The sequence below is a fragment of the Artemia franciscana genome, unplaced genomic scaffold (assembly GCF_032884065.1).
Source record: "Artemia franciscana unplaced genomic scaffold, ASM3288406v1 PGA_scaffold_1180, whole genome shotgun sequence".
NCBI classification, from domain to species: domain Eukaryota; kingdom Metazoa; phylum Arthropoda; class Branchiopoda; order Anostraca; family Artemiidae; genus Artemia; species Artemia franciscana.
Genome location: NW_027062618.1, coordinates 2,326,836 through 2,352,174, shown reverse-complemented (window position 1 = coordinate 2,352,174; position 25,339 = coordinate 2,326,836). Strand labels below are relative to the sequence as shown.

Here is a 25,339-nt window from a genome sequence, read left to right as displayed (position 1 = left end):
GCTAAAATCAGAAATTCGTCTTCGTCTTCAGGTTTAGATTATTATGGAGATACTTTCGCTTAATCTCGTCACCGGAATCAAGCTCCGAGACCTGCGGGTTGCTTTAGCTGGTTTGACCTCCCTCGAACCAGCAGAGATAAATTTCACAGTGCCATACTGGACCTCAGTTCTTAAACATCTTTTAAATATTTTATTATTATCATTTTTATGCACCGTGACTTATTACAGGTACATTAAATATTTAATATCTTCCTGGGAATTTGATTCTGACGATAAAATTATGCAAAAGCGTCTCCATATTGCTCCGAAGAAAATTAAATACCTTTAGTTCAATTCTTAGAGACTCATCAAATCCGACAGCAGCAAATTTGGAGGCACAGTAATCGACTAATTTATTACATCCGCTTAACCCAGCAAGGCTTGCAACGGTGACAATATGTCCTTTGTCGTTTATTAGCATGTCTGGCAAGAAGGCCTTCACTGTCTGTAAACATACAAATATTAGAAGACTCTACTCATTAAACATGCATACACAGAGGATAGTAAAAATTCCTACGAGAAGGAGTTAAGGCATGAAACAAGGGGAGGAGAGGGGGCATTTGGATGCATATTAATCGGCACAGTAATCGACTAATTCGAGAATACGAGAATTTATCAAATATACGAGAAAGGTTTAAGGCAAGGAACAGGGGGAGGAGAGGGGGGTGGTCAAAAATGTAATCTATTGTACCAATCTTCTTTAGCTATTAAACAACCGAAAGGTGCAAGTTTTATACTATTTGCTAATCATCGAAAGGGCAACAAATCACTTTAGCAACAATCTTAAATGATTTGTACCTTTTTTCTGTTTTGCTATTCCATTTTTCAGTCATTTTATTTTGGAAACAGTGATTTCAGTGTCTGGTTTACGTGCTGGTAGTCAATTCAAACTCAAACACACGTGATGACCACAAGGCTAAAGAATGGTTCAGATATGAACTTCCAATTGATGACTGAATTTCTATAGGACACCGGTTTACATATAATTCCCCCTTTGATATATGTCCCCCTTCAAAGAACAGCTAGCTAGGAAATTATTTATCCAGCTAGCTAGGAAATTATTTATCTGTGTAAATTAAGGGGTTTTCTCATCTAGATTATTTGAACAGTACATATTATCGCATCCACATTTTAAATTACGAGGTTAAAACAGCTTTCATAAGAGTATAGTATAGTATATACAGCATAGTATATATACAGTATAGTAGTATATATACAGTATACAGTATAGTAGTATGTATACAGTATACAGTATAGTAGTATATATACAGTATAGTATAGTATATAGTATAGTATAGTATTGTATATTATATAGTATATAGTATAGTACATTCACATAAACACATTTCTTTTATAAATTCCGCTAATTTAAATTGTTTTTAATATTATCTGATATGCTGACTATTTTTCTGATCGATCTTAACATATTTGTTTTGCTTTTTTTTCCAATGTGTTTATTTTTAAATTTGACTTTGAAGTATGAATCTGGCCCACCTGGGCTTGTGGCGGCCATTTTTGGAAATAGATCTTATGATATTTTGCACGTTTAATTAATAGAAATGCGGATCACTGTTGTGGGTATTGCACCTTTTGTTTGATGAATTAATTTACCATCTTCTCCTCTAAAAACGAAGATCCTAACAGATTTACAGCTGAGCTATACTAGCTGGTGCAGGTCAAGAATTTGCCCTTGATATTCAGGTCCCATACTGCCCCTATCCACGCACTAGAATCAGCAAAATAAGCCTCCTTCTCCACAATAACAAAGATCCTGATGGATTTATAGCTGAGCCAAACTACCTGGTACCAGTCAAACGTTTCCCCTTGATATTCTTGTCCCAAATCACTCTTATCCATATATTACAGCCAGCAATATTTACATCATCCTCCACAAAAACAAAGATCCTAATAGATTTAAAGCTGGGCCACACTACCTGATGCCAGTCAAACATTTTACTTTTGATATTCAGGCCCTACATCACTCTAGTCCGCACAATACAGCCAGCAATATTTACCTCCTTCTCCTCCACAATTCCGCCTGTACAGAAGTGCAGCCAGTCCTAAGCCTGGAAGAAGGAGGAGGATTAGGCACAGGATTTGCATCCCTCTCCTCTCAAAACCAATCAGCAATTGCAACATCGACGAAGAATAAACCCCCTCAGATAACGTCAACAAGGAATCGCCCCCGGACTGAATTATGGACACGAAACGGCCTCTTAGATTTGGTATTTGGAACGTAAGGAAAATGTGACAGATCACCAAAACCGAGAAGGTCCTGCAAGAAGTAGCTGCCTATAATCTTGACATAGTAGCACTGTCAGAAGTGAGATGGACCGGGCAAAGAAACGCGTGATAATGGCCAAACAATAATCTACAATGGACCCGAATAGAAAACGAGAAGCAGGAGTAGCAATGTTAATATCCCGATAGGCAGCGAAATCCCTTATCAGCTGAACTCCTGTCAATGAAAGAGTAATGCTTGCGAGTTTCTAAGAAAACGACATTAGAGTGACTGTAGTTGCCTGTTACGCACCGACGAATGATGCTGAAGAGGTGGCTAAAGAGCGTTTCTATGACACTCTTAACTCAGTTTCCAAGGATACATGACATGATTATATTTGCCACAGACTTCAACGCAAAACTAAGCAACGATAGAGACTACTGCCCAGAAGAACTTAGTCCACACGGTCTTGGCGACCGAAATGAAAATGGAGCCGTACTTATGGAAGTGGCTTCCACAAATAATCTCCTAATTGGTGGAACACAGCTCCGTCACAAGAATATCCACATGTGCGCTTGGACCTCCCCTGACGGCAAAACAAGAAATCAGATCGACCAGTTTCTTATAAAAAGGAAATGGCGATCAAATCTCCAAGCCCTAAAGACACTCAGAGGAGCTGACCTGGCTCAAACCACAGTCTCTGTATCGCTAAGATTGTGCTGAAACTAAAGATCCCAAAAAAGGAGACAGATCCCTTGATACTCCTATATGACTCTGATAAGCCTGCTGAACCAGAAGTCAGGAGGAAGTTCTTTTTGAGTCTCCACAACAGGTTTGAGGCTCTTAGAAATCTTGGAGAAGGAGAGGGAGACGTGCACACTATATGGAGTGACACCAGCAGCACTTTCAATGATGTTGTAAAGAATGTAATTGTACATAAAAAGAGACACAAAGACTGGTGAATCTCTGATAAAACTTGGAATTTGATCCATGAAAGAAAAACTCTAAAAAACATTAAATCTCAGCAGGGTTCCAGAACGATGCAGTGATGAAGCTGCAGGCGTATATGAATAAGAACAAGGCAGTGAAAGTTTAGAAGGCAGCAAAAAAAGGAAATTCCAAGACGGTCTATAGGATTACTAGCGAGACGATCGACAAGGGGCAAAAAAAACTAATGGTCCTCTCAAGGACAAAAACGGAAGAAAAGTCACAGAAGAGAAAGAGAGGAACGAAGTCTGGGCCTTTCGAAAGTGTCTAAAACCCTCCAGAACCGATAAATCCCCTCAATATATCGGAGACTCCTTTGTTTATTCTTGAAATCAACACCGATCCTCCTATAGAAACTGAGATATTTTAAGCATCAAAGAAGCTGAAGAACGGAAGAGCTCCAGAGATCGGTAGAGTTTTCGCTGAAATATTAAAAATGTCGACTAGATCCTGAGCCAACCTGGAGTCTGCTGTTCAGTACGATATGGATTTCCAAGGTTATCCCCAAAGAGTGGACACGGAGTACCCTTGTGAAACCGTTCAAAAAATATGATGTCATGCTATGCGACAACAGGAGAGAAATCAGTTTCCTCTCTATTCCAGGAAAGCTTCTTGCCTTCATAATTCTGCACCGTATGATCCGACAGGCATTTAAAGACGAACAACACGGTTTCCGCCAAAACCACTCCTTTGGCTTCGAGAAAGCATTCGACTCTGTCCATCAAGACACATTCTGGAAAATCCGCAAGTACTACAATGTCCCTGACAAACTTGTAAGGCTAATTATGGCCCTCTACGAAAGCACGAAGTGTTGTGTACAGATGAGTGAAGGCCAATAGAGATATTTCAAGATCATCTCTGGAATAAAGCAAGGATTTGTACCCTTTTCTCTTGATACTGGTGATAAATTACATCCTCCACAGATGCACAAATTACGGAATTCAAATAAGAAGCGAAAAGAGGATTGCAGATATAGACTTCGTAGACGATATTAGCCTCCTCGAATTAGACAAGCAGAAACTCCAACAGTTCTTGGACGTTCTGAAAGAAAATGCACTATGGTTTGGCCTCAAGATAAATGCTTCAAAAACTAAAAGTATGGTTGTCACGGGATATTCCTAGACATAAAGAGCGGCAAAGAAGAGTTAGAAAAGGTTGTTCGGTTTAAATATCTTGGACGCACGGCAAAGAACACAGGGGCAATAGACAGACAGGGATCCATTCTCGTATCAAACAGCCAGAAGCTCGTTTAACAGGCTTATACAGATTTTGCTCTCACAGAAGTTCTCAAACCGGCTAAAACTTCGAGTCTTCAACGGTAGTGTCCTCCCACTTATGATGTATGGGAGTGAATGCCAGAAGTTGAATCAGCAGTAAGGGAAGAGAGTCCATGCCTTTGAAAAAACTTGTTTGCGAAGAATCCTCAACATAGTCTGGACACAACACGTCTCGAACCAGACAATACACCGAATTACTGAGGAACCTCTAGCCATCGACATGATCAGGACCCGAAGATGGAAATACTTGGGACATGTAGTACGAATGAAACACGACCGAACACCAAAGTCCATCTTCCAATGGCAACCAACGGCAACGCGGCAAAGGAGGAAACCAAAGAACACACTACGCCGAACATTCCAGAGGAAACTTCTCAACGCGAATATGTCCATACAAACCCATTTGGTAAATGTTTTAGAAGTAGCCCATTTGAGGGACCACTAGCGTCTCTTCGTTGATCCCCTGGGCGCCTCCGGAGGCAAAGGAGGATATAAGGTCTAAGGTAAGGCCTCTTCCACTAAAACAAAGATCCTAATAGATAAATAGCTCGGTCACACTACCTGGTGCGAGTCAAACTTTTGACCTTGATACTCTGGTCCCAAACCACCCTTATCCCTGCATAAGGCCAGCCAGCAATATTCACCTCAACCTTCACAAAAACGAAGATCCTAATAGATTTATAGCTGGGTCACACTACCTGGTACCAGTCAAACACTTCCCTCGTGATATTCAGGCCCCAGACCACTCTTATCCGTGCACTACAGCCAGCAATATTTACCTCCTTCTCTTCCACAAATACAGAGATCATAATGGATATAAAGCTCGGTCACACAACCTGGTCTAGTCTAAATTTCCCTCTTGATATTAAGCCCCCAGACCACCCTTATCCGCGCTATACGGCCAGTTATATTTACCAAGAGGTATCATAAAGAAACTTACCCAAAAATGGGCTAGAACGTTGACATCAAATGTTCTCTGAATAAGTTTATCAGGAGAATCAAGAAGAGGTTTCCCAGTTACGATACCAGCATTGTTTACAAGAATAGTCACCTACAAGTAAATAAAAGGAATTAAGACTAAAACACAACTAAAGACTAAAGTAGAGCGAGGTATTTAGGAGGAGATAAATACCTTGCTCTTTATGCTAAAGTATTTTTAGTAATTTCAACTATTTATTCTACGGCCTTTCTGATTCAGGGGTCATTCTTAAAGAATTGGGACAAAACTTACGATTTAGTGTAAAGAGCGAGGTATTAACGAGGGTACAAACCCCCTCGTATACATAATAAAAATATAAGGTTATGAAAGTTTGTTACGTAAGTTAATTCTTAAGTTACGTGTATTTTTTACTAATAAAAACGTTCATTAAAAATTAAAAGTTCTAGTTGCCTTTTTAAGTAACCGAAAAATTGGAGGGCAACTAGGCCTCCTTCTCCACCCCTTATTTCTCAAAATCGTCTGATCAAAACTAAGAGAAAGCCATTTAGCCAAAAAAAGAATTAATATACAAATTTCATTTTAATAATTTATGTGCGGAGAGCCAAAACCAAACATGCATTAATTCAAAAACGTTCAGAAATTAAATAAAAAAACTAATTTTTTTAGCTGAAAGTAAGGAGCGACATTAAAACTTAGACGAACAGAAATTACTCCGTATATGAAATGGGTTGTCCCCTCCGCAATCCCTCGCTCTTTACGCTGAAGTTTGACTCTTTGCCACAATTCTACTTTTTAAAACAATTAAAAGCTTTAGCGTAAAGAGGGAGGGATTGCGGAGGGGACAACCCATTTCATATACGGAGTAATTTCTGTTCGTTTTAAGTTTTAATGTTGCTCCTTACTTTCAGCTAAAAAAATTAGTTTTTTTTTATTTAATTAAAACAAAGAATTATGGAAAGCAGCCCGCCCAGAACGCATTGTATTAAAAACCTACCCAACTCTAAAACAGAAATAAAATAAAATAAAACAAGTTTTTTTTTTTTTTTAACTGAAAGTAAGAAGCGACGTTAAAACTTAAAACGAACAGAAATTACTCTGTATATGAAAGGGGCTGCTTCCTCATCAACGCCCCTCTCTTTACGCTAAAGTTTGACTCTTTCTCTCAACTCTACTTTTAAAACAGTAAAAAACTTTAGAGTAAAGAGCGGGGCATTGATGAGGAAGCAGCCCCTTTCATATACAGAGTAATTTCTGTTCGTTTTAAGTTTTAATATCGCTCCTTACTTTCAGTAAAAAAAATTGTTTTTTTATATTTAATTTCTGAACGTCATTCTCAATATTTAATTAAAATGCAATTCGTTTGATGTAGCTATTGGTATCAAAATTCCGTTTGTTTAGAGTTTTGGTTACTATTGAGCCGGGTCACTCCTTACTACAGTTCGTTACCACGAACTGTTTGATAAGATTGTTCGAGCTTGCTCTTCAGTCCTGTTAACATCGGTTTGCATTAACAGATTGTGTTTGATGGTAATAGGTTCAATACACCTTAAACAATTTTTATTTGAAGCCATACAGGCGTGTGCGTAGTTTTATTCTTTTCAAGGAGGCCCAGTAATAAATGAAATTCGGTGTGAGGGGGTAAGAATATATGATAGTTTGAATAAAAATTGCATGAAAATTCAAGAATTTATAAGATTTCCAGGGGTGGGCCCTCAGCCCCTTTTTGCACAAGTCCCTAAAGCCACGGTTTTACTGTGCAAAAAGGTTGATTAAATGCTCTTATTTGTTTTGTTACTTTGGCTTCTCAGTTTGAAACGGTTAGAGTAGGAATTCAAAATGGAAATCAATATGACTCTAAAAGAGTGATTGATTGTATTGAATTTCTAAGTTTTCCCAAGAGTTGGTTCAGGATACGTTTCAGCTTGTGCATTTTTCCTTGGCTTTCGTCGCGTTTTGATTTCAATTTTTTGGTCTAACAAAATTCTTTACTAATTTCTAATGTTTTTCTTATTTTGATTATTCTGTTTTGTATATTTTTGAAAAAGTATATATTTTTTAGCAATCTAATAATGCTAATTTTTAATATAATATGTTGTTAGTTTTTTCATGTTATAATATTTCTAAATTTTGATGATCACTAGAATTTTTTTTTTGGCTAGTTTTGACTAATTTTTTCTGGGCTTTGTGTTTTTTTTGTACCGCCACGTCAAAAGCTTCCAATATGATGTTTTTTTACTTGCCCTGCCGCTGATGTGGGATTTGATGGGCTCTTTTTCTGGGCTTTGTTGCATTTGACAAACTCAAATGAAATTGCAATAATTTCGACTTATTTGATTTAGTTACCATTTACAACGAATTTACCACGAAAGTAAAACAGTTCGAAATAGGGATGAAACCTTTTAATTGACATTGAACAAATATAAAATTATCTAGCTGGATATTTCGAACACATATACAGTGTTTCGTATAGGTTTGAACACATATACACTCGTCATGGAAAGGCAGTTTGGTCTTCGAAGTTACCTACAACGAATTTACCAGATGTGGTGGGGCGCCTTTGGACCATTTAGGCACGTTTTTGAGACGGTCGCGCATTATTTTTCAAATTGGCACATTGTGCTGATTTTTTTGTGGTTCACTCCTATATGCCCGTGTCATAATTAAATTATCAAATACATATTAAAGATAAGTTATTGGTAGCACCGGACGCAGTTTTTTGTCAGTGCAAAGATGCACTTCCTAGCTAGATTATGTTATATACTATTTAATAAGGCTTTTCTTACCTTTTGTAATTATCTGATGTAGTTTTTTTTTTTTTTTTTTTTTTACAAACTATTTTAAGTTCATATTTGTCAACTTAGAAACATATAAAAAGAATCAGAGCCGAGATAAAGAAAAAGAGCAAATGAAAAATTAAAAAAAGTATAAAAAGAATGCAAAACAAAAAATTGGTCTGAACAGCACTGATAAATCAAACAGTTCGCGGTAACGAACTGTAGTAAGGAGTGACCCGGCTCAATAGTAAACGAAACTCTAAAAAAAAGGAATTTTGATGCTAAAAGATGCATCAAAAGAATCGAATTTTCATGCTGATTTTAAATATATAAGTTTCATCAAATTTAGTCTTTGTCATCAAAAGTTACAAGCCTGAGAAAATTAGCTTTATTTTGGAAAATAGGAGGAAACACCCCCTAAAAGTCATACACTCTTAACCAAAATCGCACCATCGCATTCAGCGTATCAGAGAACCCAATCTCTGATTACTGCCAGTCCTCCTTCCTAATATGTCCACTAGAATAACATGTTAAGTATGGTCTTCTCAGCTACCCTATTTAGTGCCTGATCAGAAGATAGTTCCCGAAATGAAGGGAAAAAGGGGGGTATATCCCCCTTTTTCATGTCTTAGCGTAAATATCTCTTTTTTTTTAATTTTAACGTGCTATATCTCAGGGGCAAAAATTAATGGCTTTGAAAGAGAGAAGGTAGCACTAACTACTACTACTACTACTACTACTACTACTACTACTACTACTACTACTACTACTACTACTACTACTACTACTACTACTACTACTACTACTACTACCACTAGTTACTACTACTACTACTACTCCTCTTTTTAATATTCTTATTTAATGTTGTCTCTATGCATTTTATTTTCTTTCTTTTAAATAGACGATGAGAGTAATAGAAATAAACATTAAAGAATTTTTTTATTCTAGGCCAATGAAGATTCATCCTCAACAAAAAGACGTAAGAAAATTAGAATAGCGGAACTGAAAACTAGATTCTACAGCCATTGTGACGGAAAATAGAGGTGGAATACTGCCCCCGGGCATGTAGATCCTGCAGTTACGAAAGTTCTCTTTAATATGGTTGAGAATATCCAAAGCCCGAGGAGGCGCATACTACAAGATGAGCCCAACGAAGTTATACCAGCCATTGATAAACTTATTCAGATGTTTCTGAGTGACTCTGGTGATATTTTTGAAGAGATCAATTTAGATGTAAATATGCATTAAATGCCAACCTCCATATAAAAAGGCAAGATATAGTCCATTGAATACTGAAAGCGCAAACTCAATTACAAAAAAAAAACAACATCATTTCACACTAATGCACCTGCTAATGCGTTGTGTGTTAGCACAAATGACCTTATTGACTCATTTCTCAATGATTCAGGAAGTGTTTCTTGACTAACTGATTTTGAAAATGTCCCTCCAGATATTAGTACGTTGTATCGAACCCACAAACATCAACTGTTTCTCTTTAGTGCAAGAAAATACCTTTGTCATGCGGTATCAGACCAGCTTGGTTAAAGAAAACAGTATGGTCTGGGTTATTAAATATGTGTTGTGCAAGGGCAAAATCAAAATTTTCTGTTTTTTCCGCTTTTTCAGGGTGTTATTAATTGAGGTAGAGTGATGAGTTAATCTATCCGTAAGTTGTTCATCAATTCTTCCGATGAATTAAGACCACAAGAGCAAGGAATACTCTAGACACCGGAGTTTTCACTTGTCGGGATAGAGTCTTTACCTTGATAAATTTGGGAACTGATAGTTTTTCTAGGTCTATAGTAAGTATAAATCTTTTCTCCTTAGAATTTTGAAAATGTGGTCTGAAACCCTTTAACCTACAGGAGACCAAGATAAACTGAGTTTTCCTTGATCTGGGTTTACTGCGTCACTATCTAATAATTTTTTAATATGTTTTGCAATTACAGAATTTATTAAACTAATTGGATAACTATTCCCGAATAAAATATTTCTAAAGTGGTCGAGTTCTGATTCCAAGAAACATGGTGAGCAAACTTGCAACGCTCTGTCAACTATAGAAGTAACCACTCCTCTTTTCATTGCAGGAGAATGATTAGAGGAACAATTTAAGTAACGGTCACTACGTTTAGGTTTTCTGTAGACCCCAAACTCGAAACATGCATCATTACGGTTCAACAAGACATCTAAGAAAGGAAGAGGCCTGTCTACCTCGGATTTCTGAGTAAATTTAGGTTTCGGAAGAGGGAGTTAAGCAAACGAAGGAAAGACCTCAGAGATTCGTCACCATGCTCCCACATATATAAAATATCATCTTTAAAACGAACCCAAAATTCAGGTTTACAGAAAATTTGCAAAATAGCCCTTTCTTCAAGGTTTTAAATGAAGATATCAACCTTTATTGGTGAAATGGGGAGCCCATTTGAAGCCCATATTTCTATCTATAAGAAATGCCTTTATAAACAAAGTAAAAAAGGAGTTCTATTGCAAAGGATTGTAAGTGAAAGAAGTGTCTGATTCGAAAGTGTAGATTTTTCTGATAAAGATGGGTTAGAACTGAGTTTATACTCCACAATAAGTTCAGTCTTTTGAGGATCACAATTGGTATACATTGAATCCGCATCAAAACTGCCAATTCTTGTATTTGGTTTAACCGAAACTTGCTTTATCTTGGAAACACAATCAGCGGAATTTGTAATATAGGATTTTTCAGCCTGAATTAGTTGGCAAAATACAACTGGTAAGAATTCCCCTATTTTTGCTGTAGGAGAGTTAAATATTGAAGCAATAGGTCGAAGTGGATCATCGAGCTTATGAATTTTAGGAAGACCATAAAAACAAGGAGTCGTGCACTCATGTGGGTAAAGCCTTATGTACAATTGATCTGTGATCAAATGCACAAAAGCCCCTAGGCAAGCCCTCAAACTCCCTTAGACCAGACGCACTCAAACAGAATATGACGATCTTCTCCTTAAATGCAAAACACAAAAAAAATTAACAGAGTGCTTCACAAGAAAGGACCGTCCAGTTCAAGAGACGGTGAAAAATACCAGAGGACCACAGAAAGTTCTCCAAAGAATTCTATGCAAGAAGAGGACCAAGAAGTTCTCATACAGGACACTCCCCATCTAGGTTCCACACACCTTATGCTGCTTCTCAGCCTGCACCTGTCTTGTCCCTTATTCACTGCCATGCTTCAGAGTATAAAGACTTTCCTTAATAAAAACATAACTGTGCTAGGATTAGGTGGCGTTACGTTGTGGTGAGTTATAAGTAGTAGTATTTTTGCATCTTTTGTAAGCCATTCGTACTATACCTAAAATATTTTCAGATTTTTTCTTGAAAACGTACCTGTGTCGATCTCATGAAGATTATACTGAAAAATACTTAAGGCATAGTATGAATGGCTTGCAAAAATACACAAAAATCCAATACTACCACTAAAAACTCACGGTAAAAAAAAAATCCTAGAACCGGCAGAACTTCGAGAAGAATTGACACAATCGGAACTTTTGAATCCAAAGGCAGGAGTGGTCGAACTGGAACTGGATTTGGAACTCGGATCGGTGGGATCAGATTCGGAATCGGTGAAGCCATGGGAATTATTTGTTAAGTCTAAATGGTCGATTTTAATTTATAAGGCTATTTGTCTAGTTAAAAGGCTGAAAATACCTTAAGTGTGATAATGTGCACCAGAGGGTGCCATTGGGAAGGTACATTATGACAGGCCAGACTCAATCAAAGAGTCATCAGCAGAAACGCTATTAGAGGTTTTTCATTAAGTTTAACTGATCGATTATAGTATAAACGGATATTTTTACAGGGAAATACCTAAAAAATTTTCAGACGTGATAATGCATTCCAAAGGGTGCCGAGTGCCATATTTTTATGGGAAAAGATTGAAGATGCCTTAGGTGTGATAATGTGCACCAGAAGGTGCCATCTAGCGGATATATTGTGTCACACTGGCCTCAATTGCCAGGAGTCATCAGAAGAAACGCTATTTGGGATTTTTCATTAAGTTTAAACGAAAGATTCTAGTGTAAATGGTATTTTTACAGGAAAATACCTGGAAATGCTGTAGACGCGATAATGCACGCCAGAGGGTGCCTTGTGCCAGCCATTGAGTGTCACGGTCTAGGAAATCCTGTAGAAGCGATAATGCACGCCAGAGGGTGCCTTGTGCCAGCCATTGAGTGTCACGGGCTAGGAATTTCCGGAAAATATTTTTTTCATGATAATATCTGAGAATCCCTTAGGATTGATAAGGGAAAACTCATTCAAGAAATGTTTTCAATTATATGTTTTTTTAAACAGTAAAGACATTAAATTAAAAATTAAACATACTGCAATAGATCAAATGTTTTGCCAAAGCTAAAGAGTAATGCTAAAACTTAAAGAGTCACATCTAAAGTGCAAGGAGGGGTGGCTTGAAAAACGAATCAAAGGATTCAAAGCATGATTTATATCAAGAAAATATATAAAATGCCTTAGGAATGATAAAATGCATCACAGTGATGTCACGAGTCAGCCACATATTCCCAGGGTGATTTGAATTAAATAATACCAATAAATAATGAACAAAATATGGAATTAAGTTACATATCTTGTGCCCCCTTGAATTTACCTCTAGTGGCTAACCCCCAACTTTTCCAGAAAATAGGTTTTTCAAAAAAAGAACTCCATTAAACATAAATGAGAAAAAATAAAATCAAATAATCCACCAGCCGTAAAACTATCACAAGTCAGCATCGACAAATAAATGAAACCCAGTAAAATGTAACAAATTTCCAGTAATCGATTTTCTCCCTGTATGTGAGTTATTCCAGGCATAGGAAGCATGCATTCAATAGCTCACTGAGAACGGGAATAAGGAATCTTATCGATCAAAGCAAAAATCATCACGCTATAAGCCTTGTGATGGTGCTAAGGAATTTTCGAAAACAACTTGTCGCGTATTTTCCGAATCAAAATATTATGAATAGTTTGCTGGTTCGCCTGTCTGGGGCTCTGGTCTAGTAATTGGGGAAATCTCTGGTCTTATGTTCGATTCCTAAAGTAGACAAAAAACCTTGGATTATAAAGGTTCCCTGAGGAAAAAAACCTTGAAGAAAATGTCTTTAAACAAAAATGTCTGAAATAAATAATAAAATCTTGAAAAAATGAAATCTCTAAGAAAAAACGTCGTGAAGACAACAATTTATTAAAGGATTATGTAACATCCCACGTGTTGCACCACCATTGCGTAGCACCCAGGATTATACTGGGGCTCCGGTGGAACTGGATGCTATGGCCCCCGTTGGAATTGACTGCTAAGGCCCCTTTGGAATTGGTTGCTACGACACCGTTGAAATTACTAGGGTCCCCCTCAGAATTGGATGGTAGGGCCCCCATCGGAATTTGTTGGTAGGACCAGATTGGAATCAACTGCTATGACCCCCGTTGTAATTAATTGCTAGGGCCCCGGTGCAATTGCCGGCCAGAGCCCCGTTGGAATTGGTTGCTAGGGCTCCGTTGGAATTGGTTGCTAGGGCCCTGTTGAAATTGATTGCCAGGGCCCGGGTAGATTTGACTGCTAGGGACTCGTTATAATAGCCTTATATGGCCAAGCGTCTTGAAGGTTCCCCCCTGGTGGGCCGTATTACGTAACAACCAAAGAAATCATGAAAAAAACATTCCCTATTACTTAAAAAGACATCTGCACCTTGAAGAAAATTAATAGCACTTGCATATGCATATTGACGGAATCGCCGATAAACTTCTTTGTGATTGACAATCTTGAAGAAAAGAGGAACGGCTATGGGCCTGCTCTAATAAATTGGGTCTCCACTACAGAAGAGTGGCGGTGACTTGAAGGTCCACCTGCGTAGGGGCCTGATTCATGCCGACAATAGCTCTTGTTTATACACGTCATGTGAAACATCCGAATGCTCGAGACAAGGTAATCCTCCACTGCAACAACACCCGACCATTCTCTGCAAATACTCCCAGAATGGTCAAGGTAGAGATTCCCACCAGCTGCTGTACTCTACAAATCTGGCACCATGTGATTGTTATCTTACTGGCTCACTTACTTTTAAATGCACACCGTGAAGTCCTGTCATAATTTAATGAAGACTGTATTTTCATCTTGCAATAAGAACCCTCTCTAAGGATGCGGTTTTATACTCATTTGCAATTTAAGCCCTAAGCGACCTTACCACTTACCACTTATCTACCTTATCACTAGCGGGAAGAAGAGTATATAATTTATTAAATCTACCTGAATAATTGAAATTTTATTGAAGTTGATTAACAGTGGTATAAACTTATTCCTCACCTCAACTGGAGCTGAGGAATAAGTTTTCTGGAGTTTTCTTTTTATTATTGTCACTATGGTCATCAACAACTCTTTCTTCTACCTTTTTATTCTCTACGACTTTTCAGTTTGAATTTTTTTTATGTCAGTGCATGTCGAAACTTTTAGTTTGTAAAATAGTAATTGTTAACAGAAAAATATTAACCGATCTATTTAATTATGATCTATAATCTTGCAATAATATTTATACGAAATCTATTAAGACTTGTATTGCTTCTATTTGGAACTGACTTTCGAATATGTCAAGTTAAAGTTTTTCCGTTATCAGTGTAACTTTTAAACACTGATTTGCTATCACATGTTTGTCACATTTTGTCACATTGTTGTCACATATCTTCTATCAAATTTGACGTAAAATGGATTCTTCTGTGTCAAAGAAAGACTTTTTCCTTTTTGCTAATAAGCATTATAAGTATTATTTCAAGTAATTTTCAGAATAGGGATAGGCGAGAAGCAAATCTTCTTTGCTTAGAACAGCGTGTATCAAATCTTTATTGAAAACAGGATATTGAATCTATATTGGGAAAAGCCTATATACTAAAAAGTACAAATTTTACCCTTCCAACTTCATTTTTTATTTGTATAGCAGCTTTGTAGATGGCCTCTTTATCTGTGAGATCTACTACGTAGCCAAAAGCCTTTCCTCCAGCATTCTTTATAAGCTTTAAGGTTTCATCGTTTCCTGCAAAAAAAAAAATGATAATATGTTTTTTGACTCAGAAAACTCCCAAAAATTGTAGGCAAAAACACAATTTCTTCGTTTTCTCCCCTCCCATGAGCACCATCTGGATATTTTCTGAGGGAAGTTGGCAACTTCAAGCAATAAGTTTGTTTTAACCAGGGTTTAAATAAGAATTGTTCTCATTTCCTTATTGTAAAGTATTTTTGTTTTTATTCGGGCCCTGTCCAACGTTCATGACCCCTCAGAAAAACCTCGATCCCCTTATCCTAAGGTTAACATGCATCTGTACGTACCTTACATCTGCAGGTTAAAACATACAGAAGTATTTCTTTAAATTTGTATCGTATGCTTTTCTGTAGAATAAGGTCTTGTCCATCCTCTAAAAACAAGGCTTTCTAACAAAATAAAACCCTGAAATTCTAGCACTGCTCCGGTCAGGTACCCAATTTTGTAGAGGAGGAAACACAAGCTAGATTTAAAAAAAAATACTTGAATAAGAGCTTGTCAGCAACCCTTACCCGACCTTGCGGCAGCAGCGATCCACTCCCTGGCCCCGTATTGGGGAGTAGATTTTTCAATTGGTCGCTCACTTGCGCTATCACAGGTTAGCGAACAACAACGTCATGTTTATTTAAAAAAAACTTCAAAAGTCGTTCAGACGGTGCTTCCCAAGTTGTGGCATTTAAATTGTATTCTGGTCGTGACTGGACAACCTTAGAATAAACTTAACAGACACATTAGGCTATAACCTCATCATTGTATTCTTAATATTAAATATCCTTGAGATTATTAGGCCTTTGCAAAACAGGCTTCCGTGTCCTTGAGAACCGTCTTTTCTTTAGTGCTGTAAACTTCTGATAAAATTCTTGGAACAATTAAGTTTATTTATTTAAACAGTTTTTAATTTTTTTAATAATCTTTAAATAAACCTAATTTTTTAAATAAACTTAAAAAATTAAGTTTATTATATATTCAAATATATATTAAATAGTTTATATGTATTTAAATATATCCAAGAATAAAATTCTTGGGTATATTTGTAATTTGGGGACAATGTTGTAATTTACATTGGGTTTTGGAAACGTGAAATGGAACACAAGGTATTTACGATATTTGTGTTTTAGAATTTGGAAAGTGGGATACTGGGTTTATTGAGTTGTTGATGGCCGAGTTTTAGCAGAATATGGAATAGAGAGTTTCTAGGGATCTAAATTCAAGGGACCTTGGAAATCATTCACATATGGAGTTCTGAAGCATTTAAAGCTGGTTCCTCTCGTGCAGTACTTCTGTAAAGTTCTTATCTTGTGTTTGTTTTGTAACCATGTATATAGACTTTGTAGAATAAATGAATAGTCTATAGTAAAGAAAACTCTCAAGTACAGCTTCCGCGCGCCTATCTCCTTACTACCGTCCCATCCGTTTCTTTCTCTGATTTTGTTTGCATATTGTTTTTTTCTTTTCGTTTTTTTTTATTTATTCTTACTCCACCATATTTACTTTATGTATTATGTGGGTGGTAAATAGATAAGTTAATTAAAGACTCTTCTTCTATCTCCTTCCACGTGAACCCTAAGCTCTGAAAGATTCGGCTACACGCTTACCCGTACACGAATACCAATATTAGATGTTTATGAACCTAAGCCCCGGTATCACCAGAAAGGTGTAGTGGAGAGGTTTACAATGCGACAACCATCAGAAACGCCAATTTCCTCACGAAAATGTCGCAGTTTCTTGAAAATTACTAAGTTTTTCTTTTTCTTACATAACAAATATTATTCTACGAATTTATGAGTTTGTTTTGGAAAAGCTCGATTAAAAAGCAATTTTACTAAAAGTTGCTTGCAGACTAGCTAGTTTCTCAACTTTGCAATTGCGACCTTTTAGTAAAATTTTTAACTAAATTTTATAATGTTGGTCGGTTTCGATTTTTTTTACAAAAATTCCTATAAAACGACGGAAGAAAAACTAGTCTGTAAGAAAGGACAACAGAGGCGCCATTGGGGGGGGGGCAAATGCCCACCCAAGATTTTCCAGGGGGCCCAAGCTTCCACCACAAAGGGCCCTTTTCCGGCCATAATTATCCATTATGTCCAACATAATCCATTCTGTTCAAATGATTTGAACTAATTGCACGCCTATTAGCCAAAGAGCGCACTTACCGGACGACCCTTGGGGTAATTACGCTATTTGCTATTAATCATTGTAAACTTTGAAAGTAGGTTAGATTCATAATAAAATGCCCCATGCCCACCCCAAGATTTAGCCCAAATGGCGCCTCTGAAGGACAAGCTGGTTGAAGTTTGACAACTGCTTGAAGCCCTAGGTATATTCTGCATTCATGAGTTAATTTGGAAGATCTTTGTCACAGGTAGAAGAATTACGGTTTTGCATGTTATTATTTTTAGAAAAGCGGCTTAGGCCAGGTTTTACAGATGAAGGATGAAACTACACACAGATGAAATTAAATTAAAGTAAAGCACTCTTAGGAATGATTTAAATAAGCCTTTCAGAATTGTTTAAAGTTGTCTTAAAAATTTATAGTGTTTCTTTCTCAAGAGGAATGATTGTGCATAAGTACTCAATTTGTTTTAGGGGACCCCTCCCCCAATCCAGATATGCCCAAAATGGAGTTCATGGCAAAGAATCATGAACATACTCATTGATTTTTATCTAACCGGCCAAAAGTTTATGCAACGAAATTTTGAACACAGATCATGTTTTTGGAAACAGAGACGAACCAAAGCTTCAAGTTTCTGAACCTTCCCATATCCAATACAGCGAGTTACGCAATCAAAAACTTTTCTGGAACATTTCGTGGTATTCTCAAGACTCCTGTCACGTGGTAGAAACAACCATGTTGCCGTTAGAGAACATTTGATAATAACAATAGCAAAAATGAATTACTTAGATTTTTTAATTAATGAAAATCTCGCAGAGAAAACTTATAGCTGAAAAATTCAGCAGAGCCCTTGTGGTAATTCGAAAATAAAGTCTAATCTCTACGAAATTTCTTAATATACTGATTTTATAATATTTTCCCCATATATAGCAAAAGTCAAGGCATTGGGAAGGATTGAAGTGGGTAATAGGGCTGGACGGGGGAGCGGGTTGAAAGGGTTGGGGTGGATCGAGTTGTATTTGGATGAGGATTGTTACCCTGGGGGTGTTTAGAGAAGGTCTTTTTTCTTTTTTTCTTTTTTCATTATTTTTTTAATTACTCTAGGATGGTTCTAGGAGCATTTATTAAGTTTTTTGGTATGATTATAAATGTAGGATGCCTTTAGGAAAATTAATGTAGCTATTCGCTACGCGTTAACAAAATTTAAATTTTTCCCTAGCGTAGTGATTTGTGTCTCTAATAATTTATATTTGTGTTGATTATGTAAATAAAGTCAAAGAATGCTCAATTTACACAGATAATTTTGTAATATGTTTTAAAAGGGGACAAAACTTCACAATTAAAGCATTGAGATTATTGTCCGAACATGATAATTCTCATGAGGTATTTAATAAGCCTCGTGAACATTTTAAAAAGTACCCTTTAATAAGGATATATCCCAAATTTGCAACTACTAGGCTGAAACTCTTTTATAGATAGGTAGATATAAGTGTGCTTCTAAAGCCCATGGGCCATATTCACACAAAAATATAAATAAATAACAAACAAGCAAGGAAGTTAAACAACACTACAAATTACAAACACGCGCAAAAACAGAGTACAACGCGAAAATACCTAACCTAACAACAAAATAAATTAATCATATAAATTTTGTTTTCTCAATAAATTCAGTTGAAATTCAGCCCCCACTCACAGAAGATCTCAGCCAATGCTAGCAGAGCCCTAGGCATCATTAAATACAGCATTACCAGCAGAAGTAGACATGCAATCACCAAGCTCTACAAAGGACTGGTTAGAACGTGTTTGGAGGTGGGGACCATCCTGGCCACCCCTCGATTCATAAAGGACAAGGTAGTGCTTGAGCAAATCCAACGAAGGGCCACTAAGCTGATTGCCGGTATGGAAAACAAGCCCTACAGTGAACGGCTGAGGGAACTCGGCCTCTCCTCTTTATTCTACAGGCGGAAACGTAGGGATATGATCCTGGCACACAAACTCCTCTCTACCAATCAAGAAAATGAGCTCCTGGAGATTGACCCCTCCCACATAACACGAGGACACCCAAAAAAAATCCACAAACTTCATGCCAAGACTGGAGCAAGATGCAGCTTCTTCTCGAACCGGATTGTGAACCTCTGGAACAATCTCAAGGAGAACACTGTTTCTGCTGAATCAACAGATGTATTCAAACGCCGTCTGGATGCTGAGTGGAGTGACAAACCGTGGAGATTTGACTGGGATGCACCAGAATATTCCACCAGAATCTAATCAACCGTGTATGCAACTGTCATCATAAGGAGTGATTCAACAGGATTAAAGTCCTTATTTCACTCCAAGCTGTGATTTAAGGTAATTTTGAGGCAATAAGAATTTATCGATATATATTCCCACTCAAAATATTGTGGCTGGGTAACTATTTTTCAGAATACCAGGAAGCATAAAACTAATCCCATGCAAATGATTTTCCCGTAAATCAAAGAGCACCGGGCATTTTCGGAGAAAATGATCCAATTCTTCATCCTCATCTTTACAAAGGGGTCAAACATACCGCCTATCAGGACAAAATATCTTCTTTTTTTGTCGAACATTTTTTGCCTGTTCTGGTTTGGAAGACAAAACCGCCCTAAGCTGAATCCAAAGACGTAGAATCCAATAGCCGGTAAATTAAATTTAAAATAAACCTGCACTCCAAAACTAGGCCTTCTCAAGCATAGAGAAAGTTTTGCCTGATTATAATGTTGTAGAGTTGTAGAATCTAAAACCAGCCCTTGCCAAAGCTGAATTTCCTGACTAAAATAAACCGTACCTGGCTTTCTAAATATGTTGGTATGTCACTAGAACAACGACCATTATTCCATAAGTAAGGCATTCCTACTTTTTCTAGTAATGATTTAATTTGGGATGGCCACGATGTATTTAAACCACTTTTCAACATTTGATCATATGCCGCTCTTACTAGTCTATCTTCGTTACTCTTAGTTAACTCCAACCAGAACCTAAGCATTAAAATATACCTACATAGCTTTAAAGAAAACAGGCTGAATCACCTTTCACCTTTTATATTAATATTTGAATCAGCTTCTAATTATTTTTTTCATATTTAAAATGGGGACTGTCATGATCTCAATAAAAGAAATACATATAATATAACTCATGAATTTCCGAGCACCGCTTGAGCATTTTCTTTTAAATTTCTTTGTATTCTCCTCGTTTTGGGAATACTCTGCCCAAGGGGCCCCCACGTCCAACAGCCTAGTTTACGTCTCAGAGCGCCATGTGTGCCAAACAGTTCCACAGCGTATGGCACAACTTCTGCCATGCTTGACACACTTTCGCTGAGCTTGGCACACTATTGCCACGCTTGGTACACTTTCTCTATGCTTGGCAAAGTTCCGGTACGCTTGGCCTGTGACAGCTGGTGTACGTGGCCCCTGAAAGTGGGCCCCTTTGGTACTGCCAAAATATATGAAATATCCTCCGGTACTTGTGTCTTATAGCCACAACACTCAAGTTCTGTCGCGAAGTGAAGTTTGATTAATACTAATGAAATAATACAAAGATAATGAAAATATAATACCTTATCAATAAACTTATGAAAACTACAAATTAGAAATATGCGCCCATAACGCAGAAATGTCACTAAGAATCGCATTGAAATGAGATCTGCCTTCTGCCGTTATTGCCGGCTGCCACATGTACTCTGCTTAGTATGATTTTAAATGATGGAGGGATGTAACTCGGTGCCACTTATTCCTCCACTTTACGAAGCCCCACGGTCACTCGCGATACGCCGGTTTCTACTCCTCGGTCGGGGCCCTCCACTAAAAGTCTTTCAAGGGGTTCCCTGCGCACTCAACCAAATACCCACTGTTGCAGTAAGATTCCTCCTGCATTATTTCTCCTGTTTGAAAACAAGTTTTCATATATATCCATTATATGACCGCTATATGACATTTAAGATCGCAAACTAAGTGAATTTCACCCCATGGTCTGAAAAATCAGATATTCTATTAGCATTAACCAAACTTCACTCCTCGACAGAACTTGAGTGTGGTGACTATAAGACACAAGTACCGATCCTCCTACTCTTACTACATAAGTCAGGAGCAACAGAGTTCCTGTAATTTCGGAATTAATTTTGATGGATAACCCTTCCCATGATATCTTTTGTTCATTTAATTTCTGGTGTTCCAGCAGTTAGATATGATTAATTGTCAGGGAATATTCGCACCCCCGCCTTAAGCTTTGTGACCTTCTGGCAGGTGAAGTGTTTATATGGCAGGGTCATATTCAGGATTTTTCGGGGCGGGGAGTCGCAAATGAGTATTTTTTCGGGGGAGAAGGTACAAAAAAACCTTCAAAACACATTAAAAATTTGTTTGTATTAATTTTTACATTTTGACGATTCGACAAACATTTCGAAGAGGGGAAGTCAACCCCCCTCCCTGAAATGGGCTAGGTACATGGTTTCTGTCTATCATTATCATTTCTTACAGTAATAGCATCTCTATCTCTAAAAAAGGAGTTGTTCAAAAACGCACACATTTAGCTTGCTAATAATGGGAATCCTGAAGGTATTCGAGTTAGTTCGATTTACGGTGTTTTTTTTAACATTATTATATTAGCCCAAAGAATGCTCAAGTACCCGAAATTTATAGGCCTGGTAAAACACAAAGAGAGAAGAAGCCAATTAAGAAAGGAAAATCTTATTGGTAGTGTTGTTTCGCAATTTTGAAATTGATTCTTTACTTCATTGATTTCTCGACTTCCTTTTGTCCTTGGTTATTATCAGAGATGGCTAAATTGCTTGAATCGCTTAGATTTTAAATATATGCGATCTTTTTCTTTTTGCTTTTCCACCATATAACATCGATAGCTTTCAGCGGGGCTGTATTCAGGATTTTTTAGGGGGTGGGGTGAGACATACATTTGCGGGGGGGGGGGGTCAACTTCCACCCCCTGGATACGGCCTTGGCTTTCAGTCTGACGGAATTGGATATTTATCCTGAATATTCATCACACTATCTCTTTTTGTGACTAAGCTTGAACTACTGGTATTCCTTTTAATCTTGCTTGTCATCATTTTTGGGTCAGTTTGGTGATTAAAATAATTTTAATTGCTCCTGATTTGGGTTAGTTAAAATTCGATTTCTGAATTCATGAGGGAAATACAGGGGCGTCGTCAAGGGGGGGGGGGCAGCTCCCTCTCCCATAGGGCAGTTCCCCCTCCCATGAAAATTATGCCTGATTGCCTTCCTTTTACTGCTGTCCAATATGCAAGTCACACAAAAACGGTGTTTCAGTTAGATTCACGACTTTCAGTTAGTCACTTCTGATGTACCAATCAATTAGTCCTCCCCCCTCCCCCCTTAATGTGAATGTTAGTGAATTACATTCTTTAAGTGAGGTTCTGTATCTAGGATGTAACTACTACTACTACTACTACTAGTAACTCACTGCAGCACCAAGCCGCCTGAGGCCAACACAGCTACGCACGCTCTTCCTCCAACCTAATCTATTCAAGGTCTCCCTCTTTACGCCCTCCCAGGAAGTTCCCATTTCCTTTAAATCTTTATTTATGACATCCTCCCAACCCAGACAAGGACGACCTGCTTTCCGTGTAGCCCCAGACGGTTGGCCAAAAAGGGCAATCTTCGGCAATCTGTCATCCTTCATCCGCAGAGTGTGGCCATCTCAACCTTTCTTTCATTGTAGCCCTAGAAAGTGGGATTGAACCACATTTTCCGTACAACCTACTGTTGGTTGATGGGAATAACTGTGTTGATATTCAGGTTATTAAATAATAAAATAATTTTCGTTTTTTTTTTCGTTTACAATTCAAACGAAGACAAAATACGATAAATCAATCTACAAATCCAGAACAAATAGAAATTAAAACGGATAACGAACTCAAACATAAAAAGACAGATGACAACAGTCCAGGAATCAATGTATCATGAATCAATAGATGAATCCTAAAACGAAGAGAACTCAAAAGGAATAAACAAATCAAGATTCAAAAGAATAGTAATTAACATAAATAAAAGTATGAGTACTTGTATCTTGTATGATATACGCCCTACCGCTCAAGTTGTTCATTCATTGACGCATTATGGAAACGGTTGTTTTCGTTAGTTTCTTTCAGCTTAGCGTGAGACAAGACACAGAGGAGTAACAAAACAGACGGAAAAAATATATTTTGGATTAAATAGTTGCATATTTGGGGGATGGGGTAAAGTATTTGGACAGTTTGAAGTCAGAAAACAGTTCTTACTACATAATATGCAGAATAACTGCACCTAAAACATTAGGCACGCAGACCCCCTGTACTTTATCCCAATCTTCCTAATGTGCAAACATATAGCCCAAATATACTTCATTTTATGCAATCCTAATAAGGGCTTATGCCAGACTTGCCTCTCACCCAATCGGACTACCTGTCTTGGCTTTTTCTATTATTAGCCATGGCTTGATGCCCATAACTACTTGATTCTAATTCAAAATCAACGGGCTTAATTCAATTCGATTTTTTTTTAAATCAGATATATAGTTAAAATTTGTTTCTAAAGTATTATATTTCTATCTTACTTTGGTATATCTCATTAGGTTTGAGCGGCAGAGAAATATGTTCTGCCACACCTCTAAACCCTCTTAGAATAGAAAAATGGGCCCAAAAATGAAGAATCCTTAATACCGTTATTCACGAATTAATACAAGCAACAATACTAATGAAGACGCGGATTCTAACTCTGTTATGATGAATAAGTCATCATATACAGAATGTTAATCTTGTCACAAAATCTTTTGGACACAGCTTCTTCAAGCTACATTTAATTTTCTACAGAACCAGAAATAAACAAGGTAATTTAAAAAAGTGTAAATTTTAGTAACCAACCATAAGATAGGAACCTAATATATACCCCCAAAATAGCATTGAGGACAGATTATTGTCATGGGAGACAACACTGATCCTGATCAGTTTCTTGGCAACAGACTAGCCTATTTAGCCACAATTATTCCTCGCGGTCAACAGAGCATATTACAATTAATCACAATAACTTACTTGATAAGCGTTATTATTATGCTCCATTTTACGAGGTTTAAACGTAAAAAATTAATTTCTTACAAAAAATCAGATAAATTTTACAAACCCATAGAAATTTTGAAACTAACCAAAAATATTGTAAGCCTATGCTAATAGATGAATATTCCGATTATCTTCTATCTTTAAGGAAGAATTGTAGCCTATTGAGATCTGAATCACAACAACTAAATAATTAATTGCAAAAGGTTTCAATAAGGGCTTTGAAAGTAGTTCAATTGAATACCAAAAATAAATTACTATGAGCTTACTGAAAGCGGGGATAGTAATACTCATAACACAGTAATACTTAATAGACACACAAGATGTCTCTTTGGGGGAGGGACACGTCTACTTTTTCATGTTGCACATGGGCATCATCTCATTTTAAGTTGAGCAGGCCTGGTATACATAATTAACTTAATTCTTAATTTTGTTTATATTATTGGCACATTTCGTAATTTTCGATATTGAGATGAATAAACAATGAATGCCTTTAACTAGAGGAAATGATTCAGTAGGATGTTCTCCTAAAAACGGAATTATTGTAATGAAAGATAAATGCTGTAAAACGGCTAGTCAGCTCGAAGTATTTCCTATTTCCTAAAATTACATTCACCAAATTGGAGCTCACTACCAAACACAGACTGTCCCATGTAATGTATGACCCAAAATCTACCTGCCGTGGTATCAAGCGGCAGGGCGAAATCGTGCTACTTCGTGAAACATTTGGCTTGGCGTGATGTGGACGAGCGGTAGAGCTGGCAACGCCGCAGGCCACATTGGGCCGGAGTTTCAACTGAAACCGGTCTTTATGAATGAAGCAAGTACGCAGAAGTAATGAATGAAACAATTACAAAA

At 37.3% G+C, this 25,339-nt stretch overlaps 1 protein-coding gene across 3 annotated transcripts in view; it reads right to left on the bottom strand.

Annotated features, from left to right (window-relative positions):
* LOC136041243 (short-chain dehydrogenase/reductase family 16C member 6-like) overlaps positions 1–25,339 on the bottom strand; it is a 63,939-nt gene that overhangs the window by 12,456 nt on the left and 26,144 nt on the right. For all 3 annotated transcript variants that reach the window (XM_065725849.1, XM_065725851.1, XM_065725848.1), the window contains exons 2-4: positions 15,154–15,278; positions 5,465–5,575; positions 323–484 (exon numbers count right to left, since the gene is read on the bottom strand). In XM_065725849.1, coding sequence (XP_065581921.1) covers positions 323–484; positions 5,465–5,575; positions 15,154–15,278 — 398 coding nt within the window. The remainder of the gene's footprint in view (positions 1–322; positions 485–5,464; positions 5,576–15,153; positions 15,279–25,339) is intronic.